Source organism: Hermetia illucens, chromosome 5 (genome assembly GCF_905115235.1).
Source record: "Hermetia illucens chromosome 5, iHerIll2.2.curated.20191125, whole genome shotgun sequence".
NCBI lineage: Eukaryota > Metazoa > Arthropoda > Insecta > Diptera > Stratiomyidae > Hermetia > Hermetia illucens.
In genome coordinates, this window is record NC_051853.1 from 33,175,738 (window position 1) to 33,202,955 (window position 27,218).

Consider the following 27,218-nt stretch of genomic DNA (forward strand, 5'->3'; position numbering starts at 1 on the left):
GGCTATCTGTACACCTTTCGTCCTCTTGGAGTTCACCAGGGTGACTTTCGATTTGTGCAACGCTGCGCAGACTTTCCAGAGATTCATCTACTCTGTCCTGCAAAACTTAAACTTTTGTTTCGTGTTCATGGATGATGTTTTAATCGCTTTTTCGTCCAAATCTGACCACTTGGACCATCTCGAGTACATTTTTCAGCGTCTGCTTCAGGCCGGAATTGTTCTAAACGTTGAAATGCAAATTCCTACAGAAGCAGGTGAAATTTCTCGGCCATATCATTGGCTTCAAACGGCACCCTCCCAGGGACGCTCGCGAAGTGTCAGGTTCGCCCGGTAGCCCCATTGACGGGGTCACGCGGTTGGGTTGCCCCACTGAACCCGCATGGTTTCAGCTAGAAGCGGAGTGATATTACGGCACGAACCACGTGCACATCGCCTTTATGAACTCGCCTTTGTCGATACATTGAACGGCCGCGGGCCCAGCTGACTGCCTGACAGGAGGCTAAGGCGAAAAAATGTCAACTAACTGACACTCTCTCGAGATTGAACCGTCGGCAGGAACGGCCGAAAGTGGAAAGTAAAAATTATTATTAGTTTCGTCTGAGTTGTATAATTTTATTATATATTATTTAACTTAAGATAGCCTTTAAAAAAGATGCGTTTATATAATTGACGAAACTATTGTATAATACATTAAGCCAAATAAAGTGATCATTCGTAAAATCAAGAACAAAGGGCTAAAGGTTAAAATAGTGGGATTCTCAAACTGAATATAGCGTACATCACCCCCAATTTGACTGGAAAACGAGGTGCCTCAACACTACTTCTACCTTAGGACCCACAATAATTAAGGCCTCATTTCTCTAATATTTTCCAAAAAGAACTCAACATAGAGCTGTATTCCTATGCGAGATGCCTTTTTAGGTGCTTAATCTATGTTAAATGATGTACTTGTAAACAATGTAAAATTTTCAATTCTAAGTACATAAAACAATATTGTATAGTCCGATATTTAACGTTGCAATAATTGGTACAATTTCAATTTTGATGGAGACTTCTTAAGGGACAACCAACATGCCGCTCTAGTCGCACCGGGATCTTTCACAAAGATTTTTGCCGGTCGGCAAGGAGTTAAATTTCTCCACTCGGCCGTGTGAATCCTTGCAATTCCACCCTTCAGAGTAGACTTAATAGTGAATGACCGGTTACCAAAATGGTGTTTTGAGCCCATCATCCAGACCCTTGGCGAACCAATCTGTCAGCCTCCTCGTTACCAGCGGTGTTTTGGAAGGCCCTGGCACCCACATCAGGAATGTTTCGTTCAGTTGGCCAAGTTTCAGCATCACTTAATGACAACCCCAGAGCTACTGAATATTTGTTAAGAAATTTCCAGATGGACGCATGACAATATAATCGGTCGTCAATCCACGCTCCAATGATATTGAGTCTATATGCATTGTTGGCTGCTTTCCGTTTCGCCTACAAATGAATGGGGGTAAACTTAGGGTAACTAGCAGTCGGCATTACTCATTGCTCCAGTAATACTTAGATAAGCGAGTCCCTGCACCTCCGTTAACAGCTTTCTGCTGTTAGCAAAATTCTATCTCGAGCAATAGTCGATGCATGCATACATCAAAATGGATTTGATTGTCGATATAAACATCCAATGAATCCATTTTGGTGAAAATTCCCAGGACTTACCTTTCACAGTCCTACAGTACCAGAGCAATCTGCAAGTTTTCTGATGTTGTTCTTGAATATGGCGCTTCCACTTTTGCTTGGAATCGAGATGAACTCCTCAATACTTGACTGTTTGTACCAGCTGGATTTCCACCCCTACTAAAGTGCGTAGTGTACAGCTAACGTAACGCCTGACATTTCTAGTGAACATAACTAGTCCAGTCTTCCAAGCGTTCATCGTGGGTCCATTGCGGTTGCACGGACTGTAGGTTTCATGCAGCAACTCTGCATTTCAAGCAGTCACATATTGTGTCCACAAACTTGCCGGTAATAATTAGGCTAGATCGTCCGCAAATACTTAGGCGAAGACCTCCTTCAGAAGCTATAGGAGGGTATCCATTACCAGGAGCCATAACAGAAGGGGGAGAACACCTCCCTGTGGGAAACCACTAAGACACCCTACCTCAATAGACTCCAGCCCGGCCAATATGTAAGGAATCCAACTGATTAATATCGAATGGATTCCAATGCTGTCTTGCCGCGTGACAAATCGCTGTGAGTAAGTCATAATTGAAGGCAACTTCGATATCCATGAGTGCCTCTAAGACGTCTTCTTTTTCGGAAATCGCCTTTTCGATTTTTGCGCTCATGGAGTTTTGTCTCCGTGGATTTGCCTTTCTGGTAGGCGTGTTGCCTATAGTGAGGTGGCCAGCCTCTTATGAGTCGATCAACGGGTCTTTCTAGTCCCTTTAGTAGAAAGGACGTTAGACTAATCGGTCGGAAGATTTGGCGTCTATTCAGGTGAATTTTCTTGGTTTAAAAATAAATATTACTTTCCTTACCTTCCTGCTTAGCAAGCGCGGTATATATTCCGAATTCGGGCTATACTCAAAAGAAGGCTACTAATCCTTGTTCATCTTTTTTTTTTGTGCGTACACGGAGGTGGAAAATCTTAGAAAGACACGTCCGACGCAGCTCCGCCGCCCGAACGGCGGAACTACAGCGGGCGCATGTAGGATTCACACCCACTAAAAACCACTCCCGGTCTCTCCAGCCCCAGCCCCGCGGGACCACCATTGAGGTATTACTTCGCGGGTAGGTTTGCTCTCAGGCACTCATCCTTCTCCTATTTGCAGCTTTCCTCCTTCTTTGTTCCTTCAGCAACTCCCCCTGCATTTGGATGATTGTGGAGCCAACCGAAAGCCACTTCTCCTCGGACTCCAGCATCTCAGTAACCAAGCTCTCCGGGGTCCCGCTCCTGCCCAGCACCTGGTTTAAGCTCCTTCTCTCCATCGCAAATCGTGGGCAGTGAAACATCACATGCTCTGGATCCTCTGGTATGCCATCGCATCTGGGACAGTTTGGAGAATCATCCAACCAAAAGCGGTGCAGATACTGCCTGTAGCAACCACCGTGCCCCGTGAGGAACTGGGTAATGTGGTAGTTTGTCTCCCCATGTTTTCGCTCAAGCCTGTGCGTCCACCGACCTTTCGTGGACTCGTCCCATCTGCGTTGCCAGAGATCAAGTGACTCTGACCTTGCCGCATTTCTACGCTGTGCATGCCCCTCCATACGTCTTGCATTGTACAGGACACTCATTTCTTTAGCCAGAATGTCAACAGGGATCATGCCTGCCACTACCAATACTGCCTCATCTGATGTGGTTCTAAAAGCACTGCAAACCCTCGAAGCCATCCGCCGGTAAACCGAGTTCACCTGCTTCCGTCTCTGAGAGTTTGCAAGCGCCTCTGCCCACACAGGCGACGAGTAGAGCAGGATGGAGCGCACCACTCCGGCTAGCACCAACCTCCGGCAATATTTCGTTTTTGACATCCAACGCCACCACGGCACAGCAGCCGCCAGAAATTAGTGCATTTTTCGCCAGGTTTACCACCATGCAAATTGCGTCCACCGTAGAGTGGGCGCGTTGGAAACCAAACTGGCGTTCCGAGAAACCATTGCTGGCTTCGACGATGGGCAAGAGTCTGTTGTAGATGACTCTCTCCATCATCTTCCCCATTGTATCCAACAGGCAGATAGGACGATACGACGCTGGGTTTCCAGCTGGCTTGCCAGGCTTCGGAAGCAACACCAACTTTTGCTTTTTCCACTGGGCAGGGAATATTCCTTCTTATTCTTGTTCATCTGTAGCAAAGAAAATACCTAATACCCGGAGCGCCGGTTTAGTCGTTGGCTGTTTGTACGGTGAAAATCATCCTACTACGTGCAGCTCCTGTTGGAATGAAGCAATGGACAATGCCATGAGCCGAAAGAAATCGAGCTCGACGCTACTATTCAAACTTCGGCTACCTTCAGACTTTCCCGGGAAGCTTGAAATCTTCCTCTACTATTCTACGTCATGTGCTACCGTCCGACGGACGAGCCACCCATCCTGGCGTAACTTATTTACTATCACCTCCGCCTCCTAATCAACACATTTACTGACATCTAACCCGCACGCTGAGGTAGTTCTTCATTCAAGTTAAGTCAAACCAGCGCACCCACATGACACTACGAAGAATTTTTTAAGCAACACAAATACACTGTGCTATCGAATGCTGTGCTATGCTATCGCTATACGTAATCGAAGGCGGAAGTGGCAGTGGTCAGGTACAACCTTAAGGAAGGGTGACAATTCCATTGCTTGTGATGTCATTGACGGAATTTGCTACCCCAAAATAGCCGATATGTGGGCTGCTCCAAGAGCACATGGGGCAGAACAGTAAAGGAGGGGAGTGCAAGCGTCTCGGGAAGGCTGAAGCGCGTTTCGACGTACCACAAACGATGACGTAGTTGACGGGGTGTACCCCATTAAGTGGTAAATGACAACCATGCAATGTATACAGGAACGATCGCCTCTTCTTCATTACCAATTTTGCATGTCTACCAAAAAAATGGACCGATATTCCTAAACGAAAATAGGTTCACTGTCCTATTTTCCCATGACTCTACTAAAAAACATTACTCACTTATTATCCCACGTCAATCCTGATTTATTAGCTAGTATTTCAACCAATCTTAAATTACTCAAAATCATTTAAAAATTCATGTTACAGGTCGGATAAACACGACCTTTGAACATTTATTTTGTGTACACGAAATTCGCTTTATAGCAGAGAATTCAAGCGAAACAAGTTTGGGTTCTTCTTCTCTTTAATGGACCTTCAATAAAGTCTTCTTTCCCGTCGGTGGTACAAAGAGGAAAAATTGGAAAAAATGGCATTAAAATACATATTAAATGAGCAATTAAAATTTTATTAGAACAACTTGGAATCACTCAAAGTAAAAGATGTACCGCCGGAAATAAAGATGAAAAGCGTCTTGAGCGGAGGCATACCTTCCGCGAAATGGGCTTAAGGAAATTTGTTTTTCATGGATGGATGCAGCTGATAAGAGGGCATTTCGCTTGGTCCGAGAGCATTGTTCAAGTTGACCAATTTTACCTGAGAATTCTTCCAACACAACAGAACCTTTAGTAATTACGGAATTTCAACAAAATTGCAAGATATCGATCCGTTTTTCCTGGTCTCTGCCGGCCGCCCCCATTCTCGCATCTCATTCTCGTGAAACAAATTGAATAAAAGGAGCACTTTGAAGCAATATCACCCTAGAATCAGCTATTTTTTCACCTAGTCAACTGAAACTGGCCATCACCATCAAACTTCATGTAAAATGGTATCAATTACGGCTGTTTAATGAGAGAGGATTTAATTGCCATTATGCAAATGACGAGCACTTTCTAATGGAAGTTCTCGCTGTTTTTTTGCAGCCATGCTTTGGTCCATTCATTACTTAGTGGAAGTCTTTGAGCCGAAGGCGTTAGCCAATCTTTTTCCACTTCTTTTTTTCACTCCGGGTGCTTCTTCTCCTGGCTCACTTAGTCGTGCTGTTTGCATACCTGCTGAGCGGTCTTCTTTCCTTTCCACCTGTACGAGCGAGCGTGTGGTACTAAAAGTTTTTGGCGTCCATTGATACGACCGAAAGCACACAGATGGGAGGAAAACGGTGTTACAAAGAACTCCCGGGAGATAGTTTTTAATTTTTGTTGTTATACTGATATTCTGTCCATGAGTTTCATGGCATATCCCCGGGGAGAGACTCACGGATAATATTATTCATTGCTGTCAAGAGCTATTTGTCGCCAGATTAAATTTTTAAGCTTCTTATGCGATTTTTCTTCTCAGTTTTTTTTTTTCTGGAGCTCTTAGCTTTTTTCGCGAGCATGCAAGCTACATCTTTTCTAAATTGATTTGTGGACATGAATTTTAAACTGGTCTGAGAGCTCTTCCGGATGATTTATGGAGGAGACATAGAGACGGTAGCCTTTACACGTTTTTTTCATCCTTTTTTCTATGTCATAATTTATATTGACGATTTTTTCTGGGGAAACATGCTTTTAAATTAAGTGGTGTCAAAAACGAATCATGATTTATTCTGGCGCAGAGTCGCTGTGAATGAAGTCGACGTGACTTTTGGGACATTTCCAAGGAATTGTTTATTACATATAAATATGTATAATAATATGCCAAGGGAATCGACATACATCGGAGCTATGAAAAATTGAATCATAAATTTATCGGTATTCATCCGTGGGGGTCAATAATGCTAAAAAGATTATAAACAAGTTCAGAAAAAATGAAGTGAAAATAATAATAAAACCTCTCTAAAGAGAGACGTGTACGATACGTCGCAACCAGGGTGTGTAAGAAGCAGAACAATGCCCCCCCCCCTTGGCCTGTTTTGAAGAACTGTGGCGTTAGCTCTCCCCCGCGCCCAAAGAAAGAATAAGAAGAGTATTCCCTTCCCGAAAGCCCCGGAAGAGTATGCATAAGGAAAAGGAAAGTGCCTCCTCTTTAGCCCCACCTAAAACACGCGGGCTGTTTTCATATCATTAATAAGCTTATTGGTAAGGCAATTCTCACAGTGACATGGAAGGCGGTTCGAGAGAGCGTCGTCCCCTTCCCGCTTACCCACATGTGTGGGCTGAAATTCATTGAAAATTTAGGCATAACTATAATTTCAAGAAAACTACCGCTAGGTTGCTAAAGACCGACAATTTGGACTCCTAAGATGTTGAACTTTAAGGATAATAAATATGATATAACTTATTTACAAAGACGCTCCTGAAGACATCCAACATCATCTCCAGATAGTTCACCTTCGCTGGATGTGTCTTTCCAATTCCACTAACTACTTATTATGGGAAGCAGCTAAGAAAATCACTTAACCTGCAAACACAGAATATGTTACTTTCTAAATTGTTAAGAAAATACGATAATGACGATGATTCCAACAGCTGGAAAGGGACAAAATTATAAAATGCAAGCAGCGTTCTTCGCATTATGGGAAAGATATTCATAAAGTAAGTACCTATAAATTCATCCAAATGAAATAGGATCAGAAGGCAAACATCAAAAGCAGCTTGAGGCCACCGAAGCTCCATCATCTCTGGAGAAAATTATAGGATCGATATGCCTCTTCAAAGATGAGCATAAAAAAACGGTTGAGATATTGTTGATCACAGTAGATCTACTATAGGCAGTGCCCTTACAAAAATGACCCCACTTGCAAATGTGCTTGCAGAAGCTTATCTGTACACATCAGAGACGCTAAACAAGGAAAAGGCATAATCTTCGTCAAATCGTATTGGTAAGAGAGAGATCGGTAAGCTTCTGCTATTCTGATACTACGGCGTGGTCACCCATATAGCAAAAAGTTGTTTCACGTATTCACTTATACATAAGCAAAAACTTGCCAATCTCACGGCGGTATGTCAAACCCAGCTGATCGGGTTTTTGGTACATCTCGCTCATGCTCAAGGGCAAAACAATTTGAAATCGTGTGTACTCGCACTGATTTCCCCCCTTGAGGGGCAAGGGGGAGTGAGGTAGCTGTCTAGTATCTAACTGTGTTGTTGATGTTCTTGTCATTAACGCAACAGAAGCGTTCGATATCGTGTGTGCGTTCATTACGGCTTTTGGCAAGTCTATACAGATCTCTCTCGCCATCCGGAGTGTCCAGTTTATCGTAAAGATTTTTGTAATGGTCCGCTCGGGTGAAAGCAACTGCTTTCTTTGCTTCCCGGTTGACATTCTTATAAATTTGCGAGTGTTTTATCGTCGAGAAATTTGTGGTAGGGGCGTTTCTTTTCACGGACTTTCATTTCAACATCATCATTCCAAAGCCAAGTATCTCAGTTGATGTACCGCTCACCCGGCTTAGTGGCGTGGAGGGATGCAGCGACCGCATTGTGGATCGTTTCTTTCATTCGGTTCCACGATTCTTCCACATTCGTAATGGTTGTTAATCGCGTAAGTGTAATCATTTCTTCTTTCTTGTCAAGAAATCGCCGCTATTTAATGCGCGGCGTGCGTTCCTTCCGCTCTTTTATCGATGGCTTCATTCGCAGGACGGTAATCATTGGGCGATGTTGAGGTGGGATGGTCTCATAGGGAACGGTGGTAAGACATCAGCGTCTTATAAGAATACAGTCGATTTGCGTTTTACTGTTCCCACTATAAAATGTGGGGAGATGAGGCAATCTGAAATAATAAAAACTTGCTGTTTCTTTTTCGTTGGTGTGAATATTTATTCTTGCAAATTCCAAGAAACTTGTTAGCACTGATGAAGGGAACAAGTGGTTCCCGAAATATCGGTATTTGCAAGAATAAATATTCACACCAACGAAAAAGAAACAAGTTTTTATTATTTCAGATAATTAATCGTTGGAAACACCGCACAATTTCACTCAGAAGAGGCAATTGCTTGATGAACCATGTATTCATGAGTACAAGGTCATGGGTTTCCGCAAAATTGATTATACGCTCGCTACCCTCATTGCGCGCTCCGAACCCCTTTCCCCCATGGCACCTGTTGGCTTTCCACCCACATGAAATTTAAGGTCGCCGATAATGATGATATAGTCGTCAGCTAGCACGTGACAAGTCTATTCATCGAGAAGTTTCCAGAAGGCATCTTTCTCGGCATCTGGTCGACCTGTCTGTGGTGCGTTCGCGGTGAAGAAGTGAGTAGTGCGATCAGCTGATATAATGATGAGCGTCATCAGCCGATTATCAAATGGTTTGACGAAACCCTCTGAGATGGCAATGGCAACACCATATTGAGTGTGTGGGCTACCAAAATAGAGAAATTTATAGCCATTTTTACCGCGATCGCCTTCAATGAAGTAGCTTTTGGCATCAGACCATCGGATTTCTTGCAGAGCGCAGATATCAATGCGCCTTTTCCGAAGGGCTCTTGCGAGTTCTTCGGTCTTTCCGATTAGGGTACCAACATATAGCGTGCAGACACGTATTTGTTTTGTTCTGACTAACTTGCTTACGTCCTGATGCCGTCCATGCGTCAAGAACTCTTGCCCATTTCTCGAGAGGACCGGGGCCGGTCCTGCCGCGTCGACTGAGATGGACGCCCTAGCATTTCTCCGAGGCTTGTGACTCAATCTGGTCATCTTATTTGTAACGGCATTGTATGCATTTTCTTTGTCGACCTGTCACGGGACCTGTTTTAGAAAAGCATCATTTTCCAGAGAAATTGAATGACATCATCAGCAAATCGAGAATGACATTGACCGTTGCAGAAATCGAGAGGCAATACCCGCTCCATTGGCTGGTGTAGAACAATTAACATGAAAAACGGCAGAAACTGCTCAAGACAGAAGAAAAACTTTTTTATTAGACAAGCAACCTTTCATCACTTAAAAATAACTAAATATAATATAATTTCTTATTTCACTGTTCTCGAAAGTAATGTAAATATCTGAAACGGGCTCGTCTCAAAGCACGCGTGTGTCCTTGGTCAAGGCTAAAGACAGAAAAAAGTAATTCCTCTGCCGCCAACCAACGGCACTTTTTTCACCGCCTGCTTCCCACTCCTGTGGCGAGCTCTAAACTGAGTGGAGAGCGCCGGTGGCGTCATCTGACCGCTCGCATTCGCAATATTCGAATGCCGCGAATCCAAGGGAGATCAGGTAGGATTTAGCATAGCAGCTCCAACTATACTCAATTTATCTCTTTCCCTGACCTCAGCATTTTATTCTTGTTTACTGAGGATAGTACAGCCTCAAACCCTCCTCCTAGCAGAGAGTATCGTTTTACAAGCCATATATTGACAGGTACAAAGCGTGTTCCAAACGTTTTTTCCCCATGACTCCTGCTACTATTTGACGATATAATCATCGGTACATTATAGGTTTTTGTATCAAGTAGTTGCTTCTTTCTTCCTTGGCATCGAGTCGACCTGTCTGTCGTGCTTATGCGGTGAAGAAATGAAATGTCCGCTAAGCTGATATAATAGTGAACTTCATCAGCCGGTCATCAAATTACTCGACTCCTTGAACGTCATCACAGAAACACTCGGAGATGGCAATGGAAAAAATAAAGAAGTTTATAGCCATTTTTACTATGTTCTCGTTCTAGGTCCCATCTTTTGGCACAGCTTTATCGAGTTTCTTATAGAGCGTAAATGTTAATGCACCTCTTTGGAAGGGCTCTTACGAGTTCCTCAGTATTTCCAGTGAGGGTACCAATATTTAGCGTCCAGACATATATTTGTTTGACTCGGAATAATTTACTCACGCCCTGATGCTGCCCATACATAAAGAACCCTTGCTCATTTCCCGGTAGGAACGGGGCTCGTCCTGCCGCATCGACTAAAGTGAACGGCCTAGCATTTGTCCGCAGCTGAATAAAATTCAGCGCAATCATTTTTCAAACGACAATAAATGCGCTCCCTTGGTCGGCCTGTAGTGGGATTGGCGAGAAGGATGATGAAACCTCCTTATATTTTCTGGGACAATGTGTAGCACTTGTGCAAAGTGGATTAGGGCAGATACTAAGAACTGGAAGTAGAGAACATGTTAAAATTTCTTTCGATTATGGTGTCAACATAGTATAGTTAATAAGTATTAATAGTGATTTGAGAGCTTCTCAGCTCCATCTAGATCATCCGTTTGACGGAAGAAATGGCACAACCAGTCAAAACGAGCGACCCCGCTTCTGAACGGAACAAAGGCTGAAGAAGAGGGGGAAGATAATCATTAAAATAGTACAATAGATCTTCTAGGACGCAGTGTGACTTCCCTTGACACTTTTATTATTATTACCACCAGGCCATGAGTTTCTACCAAATTATGGTTCAATAAGTTTCGATAAATAGAATGCATTCGAAATTAATCAAGATATTTCGAAACCAACATTGCCTTATCCTGTAATCTATCACGGATACTATTCCTTTTTTTCTTCTGAGGACGACGTACAGGAGTTCAGAAGACGGTGCCATCTTTCCTCATACACCTTGGCTACGTTGCTGACATTTTCTTGCTCCTTCATCCAGTCATGCACCTTTATTGGAAGGTTTCAAAGAGGAAGGCAAGAAGAACCACACACATGGAAAACGCCAGGAAAAGTAACCATTAACATTTCTAAACCAACCAAAGGTGGTGGTTCTATCATTCGAAAGTTGTAAACTTACATCAACTCATGTCTCCATAATGGTACTGGTGGAAATGTTTATTCAAAGACAGTGGGTAAGCCACAGATTGAGAGAGGATAATAATTTTCTTAACCAGGTCGATGAGTGAGGCTCATTCTGGAATAACAAATATAAAACAAGTCGGGAGACCGGAAGCTGGGCGCTTCAGGTATGAAAGGTTTTGTTTGCTTCTTCTGTGAGTATATTTGAGTGTAGAACTATCCCATTTGTACGTAGTCCGTTATGTATATGCATTTAGCATGTCTAACTGCCCACTTTAGTGTGATATTGCTATTTGGTTGTAGAAAATTTTCGCGGTAAAGTCAACTTTGAGCTACTGTAACTTTCTTACTAATAGTATGATTTTAATCAAATATGGGATAATATGCTTCATATTATATTTTAGACTACTACCAACTTTTGTAACTCTGAGATAAACTTAAGGGGGGTCTTACTCAATTTCCCCAAAAATATGGTAATATACTATTATTAACCAAATTTGAACGGATATCGATATGGAGAGTGTTTTGAGGCCTGGTCACCATATAGAGGCAGCTTCGTGATTTTTTCAGATTTTTCGGTTTCGGTAGTTTCTGAGCATGGCTCCGTTAAAGAAATCATCACTTTCCACCCCTCCCACTACCCGCCGTTCTAATAAATCTCAAAACTAAGACCGGCTTCGAAAAGTACTAATTGAGACCTTTTATTTGATACCCCACATGACTATATTTGGTAAAAAAAATGTTTACACCCCCCTTTACATGTATGGGAACCCGCCTAAATTTCAACGTAGAAAGATATCACTCATTGCATGTCTGGGCGTTCATAGTTCCCACCTTCTTACCAAATTTCGTGTTAATCGGTATAGCCGTTTCTGAGAAAAGTGCGTGTAACAGACAGACGGACAGACAGACGCGAAGACATGCACCAGCAGCATTGATCGGTCCGATCGATGCAGAAAGTGTGGGGGGAAAGGCCATATTCCCAAAACGTGCAATAGGGACCCCAAATGCTTATTATGCGAAGGAAGTGAGGGACGGGATTACCGGCATATTGCCGGAAGTGGTAAATGCCCGTCAGCGAGGACTACACCCGCAGCGATCACCAGGCAATCTTCTTTGGGCTATCGGTGGGGTCACCAGGCAGAAGACCATCATGCCCGAAACCGAGAAAGATGTCAGGCTGGTCCGCTAAAGCTCTAGATGAGCAGACCTTCATAGAAGTGTGGTTAGACCAAACTAATAAAGCAGGCGCCTCTACAGAAAGAGCTGTCCATGTGGCCCAATGCATCGCCAAGGCGTGTGACGCATCCATGCCTAGGAGGTGCTCATTCCCCAGAAGAGTCTGGATGACGTTCCGCATAGGGCCCTTAAGCTTGCCATGAAATCTAGACCGGAAATGTTCGCAGAGTTGTTCGAAGCGTGTATGTCCGAGCGGACATTTCCTGCATCATGAAAACGACAGAAGACAGACCTATTTGCCTTTTGGACACTGTGGGCAAAATGCTAGAGCTAGTAATTTATAATAGATTACCCCCGGTTGTTGAGAGCTAGGGAGGTCTATCAGATGGGCAGTGTGGGTTCCGTAAAGCCAGATCAACCAGTGATGCTATCAAAATGGTTACTGGCTTGGCCGAAGATGCAATCCACGGAATATATTGCAAATTGCAAATATTGCATAGTAGAAAGTCTAGATGGGAGAAATGCATTCAATTCGGCCAACTGGAACCTAATACGGGAGTCTCTGGCGAAGATTGGTATTTCCGCTTATCTTGTAGCTATTGTCAACAGCTATTTACAAGAACGGAGGCTTTGGTATGATACCGATGACGGACCCCAGAAGTACGTTGCCTCCGTGAGTGTGCCACAGGGCTCCGTACTGGGCCCACTACAGTGGAACATCATGTACAACGATGTACTTAATCTTGCCCTTCCGGAGGAAGCCACGGTGGTGGGCTACACCGACGATATAGCGCTGGTTGTGGTCGCAAAGCACCTCGAAGATGCTGAGTTATATTCATGCGAAGCGATCAATGCTGTTCAGGGTTTCCTAGAGAGTTCTGGTCTGACACTTACAGAGAAAAAAACGGAAGCGGTCCTTATCACCAAGCGCCGTAAAAGAAATTTTGCCCGTATTCAAATTGGGAACCATATCATCACTTCTAAGCCTGCCAAGAGTGATGATTGACGGGAAGCTTAGATATAAACAACATGTGCAGTATGTTTATGATAAAGCATCCACTGCGAGTGTGGCCCTGGCAAGAATGATGCCGAACGTGGGAGGACCACGGCATGCTTCCAAATTGGCATTGCAGGTTACATTTAACGCTAACAAACTGAGTTCAGTCTACAGAAGGACGGCCGTAAGGGTGTGCTCGGCATTCAGGACTGTCTCAGATGGTGCATTCGTCGTCTCTGGACTGATGCCCACTGACATCTTGGCAGATGAGATGACGAATATATATAATGCGAAGTCTATCTCACCTTTATTGCAGACGAAGAACGCCGAAAGGGAAGGGGAAAGGGAGTCGGGGGTGGTTTTAGTGGGTAAGAATCCCACACGCTGGGGTGTCCAGGCCAGTGTTTTTTGAAGATTCCCACCTCCTCACAAAAAAAAGGCAGACAGACATTGAACCGATTTTAATAAGGTTTTGTTTTGCAAACAAAACCTTAAAAACCATAAGTAATCAACCCTGATTTATGAAAGGAGGAGGCAAACTGATGGTAAAGGTCGATGGAACGTTGTCCTCCATATCGAACCACGTTAACTGCAAAGAAGAAGGTCATCTGTGCAGTTTCAATTATTTTCACTCAAGACCCCAGTTTCTAGTGACCAACGCGACTTTTGTACGAAGTGAGATTAAGAACTTATTTCAAGTACACACCACTTGTGTCCACCATTAAATTATGAGTTATTCGACTCTAACTTTCCTCTCTGAAAACCCAATTTTTCATTTCTACGTAATCCCCCGAATCCAACGCAATGTAACACATGCCCTCCAAATGGAGCGCCAATTGCGTCTGGATGTCATGAATCATCCCGCACTAGACTAAACTTCACCACTTTTGTCCTGGTGACAAATTGTTATTTCTCGTCATTGAATGTGAGAAATTTCGACTTCAACATGAAGATACAGCGAATGCAACAGCATCCCAACGACCAAAACAACGCAATCACTTGTTGCGAACATTGCAAATATTTAGGACCCATTTTATAGTGCCATTATAAGAAATATTGACCAGCCATTAAGCTCAGAATGTATTTACATTGGGTGTTTTAATCGACCATAAAAAATTTAATAGGTCATATTTCAATTTGAGAATTTGCATTAAGACTGGAAAGGAACGATAGTTTTAGAAAGCGCATTCTAAATATACCCGGGAGGAGGCGAGAGATGTCGAAGTGATGATAGTTTGCATAACAAAACGTACAATTTGTATGGTGGAGCGCAGGAGGACGGTGAGAATAGTGTGTTCGATTGATTTATGGTATCGAAAATGCCGTGGACTGGAACGTGGGTGGCTCGTGTTGTAATGGAAGGCGTATCTTCGCATTCGCTAACAGGAATTTCTATTAAATGCACTTTGGATTCCATCCTGTTCATTCCATTTTCCATCATCTTCAGGTCATCGTCGACTTCTATTTGTAGACATTCTTGTGTTGCATTTCAAGTTTATGGAGGGTGCGCCGCATTGAATTCCGGGTATGCGATGCTACCGGCTTCAATACTTTCCGTATTATTGCAGAAGAGTGGCTGTGAATGCACAATTTATTTTGCCACCCAAATACTGGTATGGAAGGAGAATTTCTGCAAAGCGATATCAACCGCATATTTTATCCTTTCTAATCTTTTTATAGGGCATGGGTTGACCTTTTCCAAGTTGGAACACTTCCAAGCCACTCGGAACTTCAAGACTTATCTTGGTTAGATTTTGACCAGGCATGAGACTTATCTCCTTGAAAGTAGTAGTCCAACAGGATTAGCCCCATAAACCAATGGCTACTATGCCCTGTCCTTCTACTGCAATACGTCACGCTCGAGGCCTTATTGGCACTACTATCGCTCGCATTCTATAAGTCAAATGCCTTACAAAATTCCTTGGCAGCAATAAATTCCTGAATGGCTTCAGTCTGCGTCCGCAAGCCGTATTGCTGGTAATTGTATGGTAATTTGTAAAATATCTCCCCGAATATGTCGCGCAGCAGCAACGACATGTAACTGACAAGGAACCCTGTTCGAGAGAACATCGCCGACAGTGCAATACTATCTGAATGGCTCGATATCATCCGTTATCGTTGAAGCAATCGCTTTCGTCGCACATTTCAATTTCTCATCTACCGTCCGTGTAGCTAGCTATCTTTTTAAGATGCTGAAAAGATGTCTCAGGAACATGTACCTTCTGTGTATCAACGAAAAGATACGATGCGAATTTATTTATGGAAACTTGACGAGCCAACATCCGCCGTTTCGCCTGGTAGCTTGCCTTTTCCGAATAACGCAAGCAATATGTCGAATATATTTTCGAAACAGTGAATTTTATTTGTAAATAGAAATAACAATGATAAAATTCGGACATTTATTTCTAGACAAAAAAAAATGAAGTTAGCATCTGTGTAGAGTGTAGACACGCATTTAGACAACAGAAAACAGATAAAAATAAAGATTTGCATGACATCTTTTTCTGATGTTCTGTTAGAAGCGTCGTCTCAGGAAATACTTATGGGGAACAGGCGGGTAGAAGGTAATTAAAGCTTGTTCGGGTGGCATTTAATGCCCTTCTAGTTTTCGAGTTGTGAGTTTCTGAGGGAGATCCAAAAGGAGTCTCATTTGCTGTGCGCCAGGCAAGAATTTAAAATAAATACCAAATCCAAACCTTGATAGCACCGAACTTCTGTATCCATATCTAGTCAACATAGATGGTGTCACTAGAGATTACCGCGAATCTACCACTGACTGCACTTAGTTAGTTTAGTTTACTGTGGGGGAGCCGCAGCTCCGAGTACTCAGACCATTGTTAGGCCCACTGTACTATCCCCGTAAATCGCCTATTCAATGGCTTCCTGCCTACGGCGTTCGCAGGCTTTAGCGGATCTGAGAACATTCTCCAGAGGCAGAGAGTGTGCTTCATTGAAGAAAACCTTACCAAGGTGTCTTCTTCTGAAATCTGCAGCTGCATAAAAAATGCAGAGCCTCCTCCTCACATTGGCTGTACATAGCCGAAACCACCACCCCAATCTTTTCCATGTGGTAGTTTAAGGAACAGTGTCCCCTCAAAAGCACTACTAGGGTTTTCATGTCCCACTTCTTAAGGGACAACGAAAATGCCGCTCTAGCGACCCCAGATCATTTCACAAGGATTTTCGCCTGCCGGCAAGAATTCAAATTTCTCCACTCGGCTGCGTGAATCCTTGCTATTTCACCCTTCAGAGTAAACTTGACAGTGGGTAGCCGGATTCTAAAAACTGGTTCTGGCCCCACCATTGTGGATTCAGACCCTCAGCGAGCTAGTCTGTCAGTCCGGCACCCACATCAGCAATGTTTCGTTCAATCGGCCAAGTTTCAGCAGCACCTGATGACAACTCCACACCAACTGGCTTGATATGTCATTGCTGTTTAGTGTTTCGAATGGTGCGACCCCTCTATTTTTGTCGCAGACATTCTTTTGTTGGCAATGAAATGGCGTATATCTCCGCCTGGAAAATGGTTGTCATTTTTCCGAGGGGTCGGGTCAGTTCCATAAACGGCTTGCCGAGAACACCCTGCGCCCGATCCGCCCTCCACCACTGACCCGATTATTAAATCTGTAATCTGAAAAGACCATTTGTCGAGCGTTCTTCTCTTTTGGTGATTACGACAGTGTATGTCTTTTCAAAGACGAATCTGGAAACCATATGATCGGTCGGCATCAGAGCTACCGGATTTTTGTCAAGGAATTTCCAGATAGGCGCATAACCGTGTGATTGGCCGCCTTTCACCACTCCAATGGTATCGAGTCTATATGCGTCATTGGCTGCTTTCTGTTTCATCTCCAAGTGAATGAGGGGTAGATTTAGGATAGCTTCAAGTGCCGCAGTCGGCGTAATACTCATTGCTCGAGTAATACTTAAGCGACCAAGCCTCTGAATCTGCGTTAGCAGCTTTCTGCTGTCAGCAAAGTTCAGTCTCGGCCACCAGACAATACTTGCATACATCAAAATGGGTTTTGTTATGGATGTGTACATCCAGTGTATCCGTTTTGGTGAAAGTCTCCAGGTCTCATTCACATTCCTACAGCTCCAGAGCAATCTGCAAGATTTCTGATATTGTTCCTGGATGGTGCTTCCACGTTAACTTGGAGTCGAAATGTACTCCTAAATACTTGACTATTTGTGCCAGTTGGATTTCCGCCCCTGCTAAGATGGGTAGCGTATGGCTGCCCTACCTGACGTTCCAAGTGAACATAACTAGTCTAGTATTCCTAGCGTTCACCGTGAGTCCATTGTGGACGCACCAACTGTGGCCGCAAACTTGCCGGTAAATATTACGACTAGGTCGTGCACAAATGCTTGCGCGAAGACTTTTTTGTCCTCCAGGAGCCACGGCAGGGTATCCATTGCCAAGAGTCATAACAGCGAAGAGAGAACCCCTCCCTGTGGGCACCCTAAGACACCCTGCTTCAATAGACTTCTGGCCGGCGAAAATGTGGATTATTCTCCACTCTAGCGTGTGAAGGATCCAACTGATTAACAGCGGTTCGATTCCATGCTGTCTTGCCGCATCAAAAATTGCCGCGAATGAAACATAATTGAAAGCAGCTTCGATGTCCATGAATGCGCCTAAGGCATATTCTTTTTCGGACATCGCCTTTTTAATTTTTGCCGTGAGTTTATGGAGTGCTGTCTCCGTGGATTTGCCTTTCTGATAGGCGTGTTGCTTATGGTAGAGTGGCAACTTAGGAATGTATGTATCCCTTATAAACCGATCAACTAGTCTTTCAAGTCCTTTTAGTAAAAAAGACGTTCGACTGATCGGTCGGAAACTTTTTACGTCTGTGTAGGTGGGTTTCCCTTGTTTGGATGAATACCACCTTCACATCACGCCAGTTAATTTAAATATAATATAAGCGTGTGCTAGGCATGCGCGATGTAGATTCCGAATGTGTAGACCCAGGGCATCCATTTCCTCTATTACTAGCGCAGACTCGTATCTATAGAACGAGTTAAATGCCCATTTTACTCAATCCAGTGATACTACTTTACATACCAGATTCCAGTCTCTCGGTTTAGAGCTCCATGCACCTGTTGGCCCCGAGATTCGATTTTGGATGCTGCCTGGGAAGTGCACTTCAAGCAAATGGTTTGCCGTTTCTTCATCGCTTTCTATGTGCCTCTCGTTCTGTAAATGTAAATAACCCAGCTTCTGGCTACGTTCTTTAACCACAAACCACTTCAGCTTTCATAATCGTTTAGCCGATCTTATGCTCTATTTTAGAACCTTCTGTGCCTCTTTATAGTGATTCCAGCTAGCGTCTGAATCACACTTCAAAGCACGGTTGAGGAGCATCCTTGTCGTTCTCCTCTGTTTTGCCAAATTCGAGTTCCACTATGGTGTTTTATCCTTCTTTGGCATCTTAAGTAGACAGTTTTCCTTGAAAGCTTCTCTCATGCTAGTTGCGATCATCTAGGTTCTCAATTCCAGCAATGGATTTGATACGCTTCCCAGGGATCGTGACCCAGGCGCTCAATTCTATTTTATACGTCATCTGTCTTCCGCGGATTCCGAAATGGAGTGGGTGGAGGTGGATCCATGCATATTACGAAATCAATACGTCTGTGATCCGAGAGTGTAATATCGTTTGATACTTTCCATTCTCCGACCAGAGCCGCGATGTCAGGAGATGCCACCGTGATGTGGATGGCCTCCCGCTTGACCACGTTGAAGAAAATGGGTTCATTATCTAAATTAAGGATCTACAAATCGCTATCTACTAGATACTCCAGTAGCTCGATCCTCTTGCACTGATGTTGGAACTTCCCCCGCATATGCGGTGAACGTTGACATCACATCCTGCTACTACGCCCATGCCCCTACTTTTAGCATATTGGATAGCTCTGATAAATGTTCGCCTGGGAACGTCTTCTGCGTCATAGGGGAACAATACAGAGCACCATAATATCTCTTTATCTCCCTGTTGACTTTTTATGGTTAGTTTAACCGATGTGGTGTCGCCATCACATAGGTCGTTAACCAAATTAGTCTAATTGCACTTAGAAATAGGACGGGTTTATTGTGGAGTATCTGCTGGGAGGCAATGATCAGTTCGATGATATCCAAGGTCATGAAGCTAAATATAATACACAGAATAATTTCACACGAAAACTGGATCAAGACAAAAATCCTATCCGAGAACAAGCTCCATCATGCATAAAGGACCATGAAATCGAATTTAAAGCTCGCACAAAACATAACTTCTTTAAATACCAACGCAAAGGGATCACTTTGTACTTTGCCATCAATATATGAAAATTCCTACACTGCTACTCCCTCGCCTATAAGAAACAAGATCTAACACGGCTATCATGTTGGAAATCAAAGGATATCATGTTGGAAATCAAAGGAGCAGCAGTTAGGCACATGAGGAAGAGTCTGTAACGGATGCGAAAAGGAGGTGCAAATGTTTTTTCACCAAATATAGCCATGTGGGGTATCAAATGAAAGGTCTCGGTTAGTACTTTCCGAAGCTGAGCTTAGTTTTGACATTCGTTGGAAAGGTGCGGAGTGTGGGGGATCAAAAGTGATCATTTCTTTAACGGGCCCATTCTCAGAAACTACCCAACCGAAAAATCTGAGAAAAAAGAAAGAAGTTGCCACTATATGGTACCTAGGCTCCGAAACATCGTTCATACCGATACCTGTTCAAATAAGTATATAATAGTATATTACTATAATTTTTCGTAATTGACTGCAAACTCCTCCCCCTTAAGTTCATCCTTGAATCAGACTATAGTATAGAGCACGATCCTGCCAAGTTTGGTGGAAATCGCACTATAACTAACAAAATTATAATAAGTCAAAGTTCAATTCAAGATTTTGAATGTCAATATCATGCGAAAATAGATATTTTCACATAATATATGCATATATTACGTGCTAGCTTCTAATGGGACGAATGCACACTCAAATGGCTTTATAAATGAAATACACAAAACTTTTCATACCTAAAGCTGAAGTTTCCCACATGTTTTCTTTATCGAAATGAAGGAGCAGGCGAGACGAAATTTTAATGGAATATCCTTTTAGTGAGTGAATATATGTTGGGGTAGCATTAAGGGATTTGTAGGTTTACCTTCACCGATCAAAAGGGGAACCAAGATGGCTACGGTTTCGTACCAGGGCAAAAGCAACTCATCAGACGCTACCTCACCTCTGCCTTGGGAACAGCGTGACCAAAGTGGCTCTCAGGTGTTATACACTCCCTTTTATAATTCCCAAAACAGACCAAAGTTTCGCCGAAGCTACCATTTACGTGGTTTATGTCCGAAATGCTGAACGGGTTGGAACTAGTGATAACACTTAAGTAAACGGCTTGTTTAACGTCAGTCTGATGGCCAGCTTCTGGACATTTGAGACCGGATAGAGTGGGAACTGCGCAACTAATATTAGGGTATTCAGTGTACAGTTAATATGAAGCATAGAATAAGTTAGTCATGCAACACTTTAAATATTCTGCGGAATTATGTGCACCCGAAAATATTGATATATATTTTAAATACTATTACCTGTACCTAATTTTTCCTGTTCATTTATTATTCTTTACAGAATGCGGAAAATGCAAGGCCGGCACAAAAAGACTAAACCTAAACAAGTTCTGCAAACGGGATTACGGTAAGTTAAAATTAAAAATTCGTTAACATTGTGGGAAAAATCTCTTTGGAAAAACTCGGGAGACGTCAATTAAAATTCAAAGTAATGATTATTTATTTGGGATACTGGTAGCACATAGCACCAATTCAGATAGTTTTATTAGATTTTTTTTTGCAAAATTCACTAATTTAACAGAACTAAATAACTCATCTGTTGTAAGGATATCAAAAATCGAATTGGAGAAAACAAGGGAATCTATATTAAATTACACTTCCATGGGAATCTGGGACGTAAAACATAACCCCTTTAGAGGTACATGAACGCTTCGTCCGCTCTGGTCCATTTTCTGGTATGAATCCTTTCTTAGATGAATGAACACCTCCAGATGTTCACAAACCGTAAAAATATCCTCAGACGAAGAAGGAGAGCTCTACGGCCCCAGTATTGTAGATAAAATCGTTAATGTTTTCAATCTTTTAACCCTACTTCCTGTAAGTTGACTTTTCCAACTTTCTGGTAAAACTTCTGCTAGAAATATTTGATGAATTTGCTCAATTTTTTCCATTATTCAGTGGACATGCTGCTATTTTTTCTTCATGACGATTTCCAAATTACGCTTCATTTTTACACCTTCTAATTATCCGAAAAGTAGATAAATTTTTTTAAAACCACAACCTAATTTTCATAAATTTCAAATAAACCAAATGGCCCGGAAGAATATAGCGAACCTAACGCTAATTAAAAACTTATTTATTTTTTTTATTTTGAAAGAACTCAGATAATCAAAGTCTTATCACAAGGTAACCTGTGACACTTCTGCAAAGACATTTCAAGGTCGCGAAAAATTGATCTCCTTTTGACACTCCTTGTTGGCCGTTTGAAGCAAACTGCTTAAAATACCCGTTATACGAGGGTAGGCTTGAAAGCGACGTGCGTTTCCTTTGATAGTTGCACTTCTAGTCCCCCCCCCCCTCCCCTCTGGTGTGCCACAATGATCCATTCTAGGACCTCTTTTAGTTGGTGGTTACTCTCTGTCCTATCTGAACTCTATCCTCGACCTGGGCGTAACCTTCGACGTAGACTCCATTTTGACTGCCACTACTTCGATATCACCAACCGTGCTTCCAAAATTTCAGATTTCATACTGTGTTCTTTTACGGATTTCACCTTGGTCCAATCCTCCATAATGCTTTTTAACTCCCTCGTGAGAAGTATCCTTGAGTACTGGTCCGTGATTTGGTCCTCTTTCCGTAATTGTAATTGTCTTGCCCTGGAGAAGACACAGTTCAAATGCACCTGCTCGTTCTTCTTCAAGATGAACCTCCCCCGTGTTGACTATCCCGCCCGGGTCCGTACCTTTCGTCTCCCTTACCTCCAACAACGTAAAATCTTCCTCGATCTTTGCGCTCTCTTCAAACTCTCTACCGGCCTAATGGACTGCTCCGCCTCTGCTGATATCATTCTTCGTAACGTGTCATAAAGCATGCGTAACGATGACATTTTCGGTGTGCCCTTCGCGGAACTCGAAATCTATTTCCATTCCCCGATCCCGAAACTATGTCGGAGTTATAATGCACTGCAGCTTGGTCCCGTGGACTCCTTTCCACACTTTAGTTTTAAGTATAAACAACGATCTTTGCTTTTTCGTCCTTCTATAGGCAATATGTAATTGGATTTTTTTTTGTTTATTGTCCGTTTAATAAATAAATATGTCATTTATTTATTTATTTAACAGACTCCAATTACTTATTGTCTTCAGGACGAGGAGAAATCAATAATCTTATTCTCCGCTTAAAACTACTTCAAGTAAAGAAGTTACAAGGACCAAGCTGTTGTGCGTTGTAATTTCAGCAAAGCCTAGGAATCGGGGCCCTTGGCAGAGCTCGAAGTCTACCCTCTGCGAAGGGCACGTTGAAAATGTCTGCGTTACGTGTGTGTTATAAGACGAAGGTCGCTGAGAAAAAATAAAAATAACAAATAGATACCTGAGGGATGCCAGAGGAGGGGGAGAAGGAGCGGGAAGTGTAGCCGTCAAAAGAAACGCGGCAGGATCGGTTGGAAAGGTAAGAGGTAACCCATAAAACAAGTGGTATGAGAACGCTTAGAGACGAGAGTTTGAATAGAGTGTATAGAGTATGTATGTAGTATCTTGTGATTTACAATGTCGAAGACTTTAGCGAAATCAGTGTAAATGGTATGTAATTCTTGTCATGGATTTAGACATTTGGCGACAAAGTTGGTAAAGTCAAGCAGGTGGGAGGCAGTGGACCCAGGCTTAACAAACCTTTGTTGCTCTTTCACTATGTGGTGGCCAAAATGGGCGGACAACTAGCCGCTGACATATCTCTCCATGATTTTGGAACAGGAGGAGTGGAAGGAAACGAGACAGGAATTCTCGGTAGTTTGAGCAAAAAGAGGTTTGGAAGACCATCGTAGCCAGGGCCGTTATTTTCATCAAGTTTACCAATGAGGTACTCGACAAAGAGAGGGATAAGAAAGGGAATGGAATAGACTGAGGAAAAGTAGCGACAGAGTAAATCACAAGATAGTTGGGGGGGAATTAGTTGAGGAGTCAAAGAATTTAATGGACGAAGTGGATAGCTGGGCAGGACAGCGGGAGTTGCGAATGTGGGACCAGAAAGGTTTGAAGTTTCCGCGCTTTAGTGAGTCTTCAACGCTGGCCAAGTATTCATTTCTGGGTTCAGGGTTTGTCCAAGGAACACAGAGTTTTGAAAAAAACTAAGCCAGCATTGGTTCTAGAAGACACGAACTTCTTCCTCGCAGTGTTTTTTGACGAAGTTTTTTGTGGACTTCAAGGGTGAACCAGACAGGGTAAGAGCGTAAGCATTTAGGAGAGGACGGGACGTAACAGGAAAGAAGATCACATAAATTGGTATAGAAGGTGTTGAGCGCTTGGTCACATGTTAATTGAGAGAGGAGGGGAACCCAGTTAAGACCTTCGAATTTCGCCTTACGAAAGTTGAACTTGGTATGGGATATCGGAACATCAAACTTGAGAGTGGAATGATGGGCGTCAGGGGCAATGTAAGACGATTGGGAAAGGCAACGCACAGGAAGGTTAGGGAGGAGAAGGTCGAAAGTGAGACTAAATGATTTCTAGAAAGACTAAACTGGAGGGCGGTACTGGTGTACATGAAAATGGATAAAGTAAGGGAAGAGTGTGTGGAGTTATTAGGTAGGGAGGGAAGGCCAGGAGTAATGGACCAGGAGAGCATGGGAAGATTAAAGTTGCCACAAAGGATGAAAGAAAATTAGGGGAACAAAACGATTAGGACCTCTAATAATCTGTGGAAGAAATCTTCGTACTGAGAAGGTGGGCTGAGGCTGGGAAACTATACACACGATATGCTAAAGGGGGATACGTTTGGCGGAATGGCTCGTATGGTGAAATCGTAGGTGGAGGAGGAGGAAAAGGTTATTTGAATGAATGAATGAATGAATTTGAATGAATATCAACTCACGACTCGTCACCAAATTCCACGAACTCAGACTGACCCAGATCCCACTTTGACCAAAGAAATGTATATCGGGCGGTATTATTAATGACACGGTCCGGGAATGCGATAAAACAATTCACGAAGTGCATATATCAAAATCTCTTCACATAATACGCACGTTCAACTTCCGGAAGCTATCATATTTTCGCCCTTATCAATGATATTCGGAATCACTCCACACATTCTTCTCTCTTTCAAACTTACTGGTTACATCCTAAAAATTAATTTTGTTAAATCCAAAATAAAAAGTCAATGGTTGAAGAGTCCTCCTCGCCCTCAATACTGTCGACTTGCTGGTGATTAACCGCACGGTTACCTGTCTCAGGTAGAGTGTTTAAATATTGTTTCCAGAAGGACTAATATCTAGATCTAATTCCAAAATATCTTCAAACTAAAATAATACACGTAGCCCACTTTAACTGCAATATCTCAAGTGATTTTACAAATAACGTCATTCTCCTAATAATCGGCTCCGATGACCAACCATAATTTTTTTTTCAAATAATCCAATAATGTTTTTCTATTATTCCAACAGCGATAATGGCAAAGGTAATCGGACGAGATACAAGCTCAGAAACAAGCAGCGAAAATTACATGAAAAGCGGCAGCCAAGAAGAGACAGTTCGGTTCACTATCAACGTTCTAGCCATATTCAAGAAGAGTTCGATGATGAAGGGTACGACGAGCGCTATGCTCAGGCGAGGTCCTCTAACATGGGAGATTCCGCTAAAAGATCTCGAATGTCGATGTCCTAGAATTAAAATGAACAAGTGAGTAAAGTTTTCATGTGTCCATTTTCAATTTCATTGAAACCAGAAGGCATCCACAAACTGAATTTGAATATTTACATATTTCATCTTTATTCTTTCTCTCCGAACAGATCTTACTTAATTTTGGGCAAAGATTCGGAGGCGCCGCCGGGCTCTATTGGCCTTGGTCCACGATCAATTGTCATTGAATGGAAGGATGAATGGTATCGACGATTGAAACGATTCCAACGACGTGCACGTAGTTGCGAATAAACCCTTATTTTAATATTATCTCATTATATTAAATTTTAATAAAATTAACTTGAAAAAAGAACAAAAAATTATGAAGTACATATATATATTTATATTTATCTAATTTAATAATGAATAATTTCAAATTCAAAAATTTTAAAGCTTCTTCAATTAGATTACCCTAAAAAGTTACGATACCATCATGAAAAAATAAAACTTTTGTAATAATCGAAGAATATAAAAAAAATATTACAAAGATATATCGAAACAAAATATATATAAAAAAAATTCGCATTTATTTATTTGTAGATTTTGTATGATTTTCCATAAAAAGAGATAATTTTTATTGTTCCACAACTATTGTAACTTTTTTATTTTATTTATGTTTTATATAAATAAATGGATAATATAACCTTACCATAGATATAGTAAGCATAAGTAACGTTAAGTCACATAAAAAAAATTGCAAAATTTGAACACATGCTAAAATGAATACTTATCCACCGTAGAAAGCGATGTTCACCGGGAGAAATTCGACTGAATCCACTTAAATTTATTTTATCTTGTGTCATAGCAATCGAAACCGTTTCTTCCACGAATTGAACAACCCACGAAATGTAAAACACAACTTAACAGATCAATATAAATATAGTCAAATAATTTTCATAGAATTCGCAATACCGCTGTAATATGCCATTAACACACTTACTAGCTTCTATGTAAATAATACATAATACAAATCTGTTAATTGTAGCAAAAAATAACATTAACAATAAGTCATAGCCGAAATAGAAATAAAACATTCGAATTGCAAAGAACCTCAGATGAATATTAACATATAAACATGGAAATAATTTTAACTGATTGAGGAAATATTTTATTGTAGTTTGGATCCAAACTATGCTTTAGGAGATATTTCCTGAAAATAATTATTCGATTGCAACTTTATTTTCCGAAAGGAATCATTTTGAGGAAAGAAAATTAGCATTTTTTCAAAAATGGTGTTCAAAACAAGATATTCGTAGCAATATTCATAAAAAAACGAAAAAATATCAACAAAATCTAATGCCGTCATATCATTTTCTCTCCGAAATTGTTTAAATGTAACAATACTTATCATATGACTTTAATTTATAGTAGTTTACAACAAAAAATTCACTGTACAGTATTAAAACAAAAGAAAAAGAAAACGAAATGAAAAAAAAAACAAATAAATGATAATAATAATGTAATAAGTATAATATATAATATTTTGAAAATTTTGAATAATTTTTAGAATGTAGTGCGGTTATTATATATAAAAAGTGAATAATCTGAATGTAACAAGAAAAATGAAAAACTAAAGAGAAGAATAAAGAATCATATAAAGAAAAGAAAGTTTTTGTAGTGGTTTTTTGCGTGACTAAATACCTAAAAACTATCGGTAAGGGTTTTTTTCATTAAAATCTTTTGGGAAATAGTTTACTAGGACACGGATACCCTCCCCCCCCACCTGATGTTTAAGTATAGCTGCTGACGAACCACACCCTACCTTCCACAAAAAAAAAGTGTGATGGGCGTCGTCCACAACTCCATTGCAAAACACACAATCCGGAGATCGTGCCTTTCCAATCTTGTGCAGGTAGGACTGAAAACCTCCATGCCCACTTAAAAATTGGATAAGGAAATAGTCAGTCTCACCATGCTTCC

General features: G+C 41.9%; 1 protein-coding gene across 2 annotated transcripts in view; it reads left to right on the forward strand.

Moving 5' to 3' along the window:
• LOC119657755 (netrin-B) overlaps positions 1 to 26,795 on the forward strand; it is a 298,913-nt gene extending 272,118 nt beyond the window's left edge. The window contains exons 5-7 of one of the 2 annotated variants that reach the window (XM_038064810.1): positions 20,966 to 21,031; positions 25,064 to 25,298; positions 25,409 to 25,546. In XM_038064810.1, coding sequence (XP_037920738.1) covers positions 20,966 to 21,031; positions 25,064 to 25,283 — 286 coding nt within the window. In that variant the 3' untranslated portion in view covers positions 25,284 to 25,298; positions 25,409 to 25,546. Of the gene's footprint in view, positions 1 to 20,965; positions 21,032 to 25,063; positions 25,299 to 25,408 lie in introns of both variants that reach the window. The other variant, XM_038064809.1, reaches the window with a different exon arrangement.
• Positions 26,796 to 27,218: the final 423 nt, after the last annotated feature.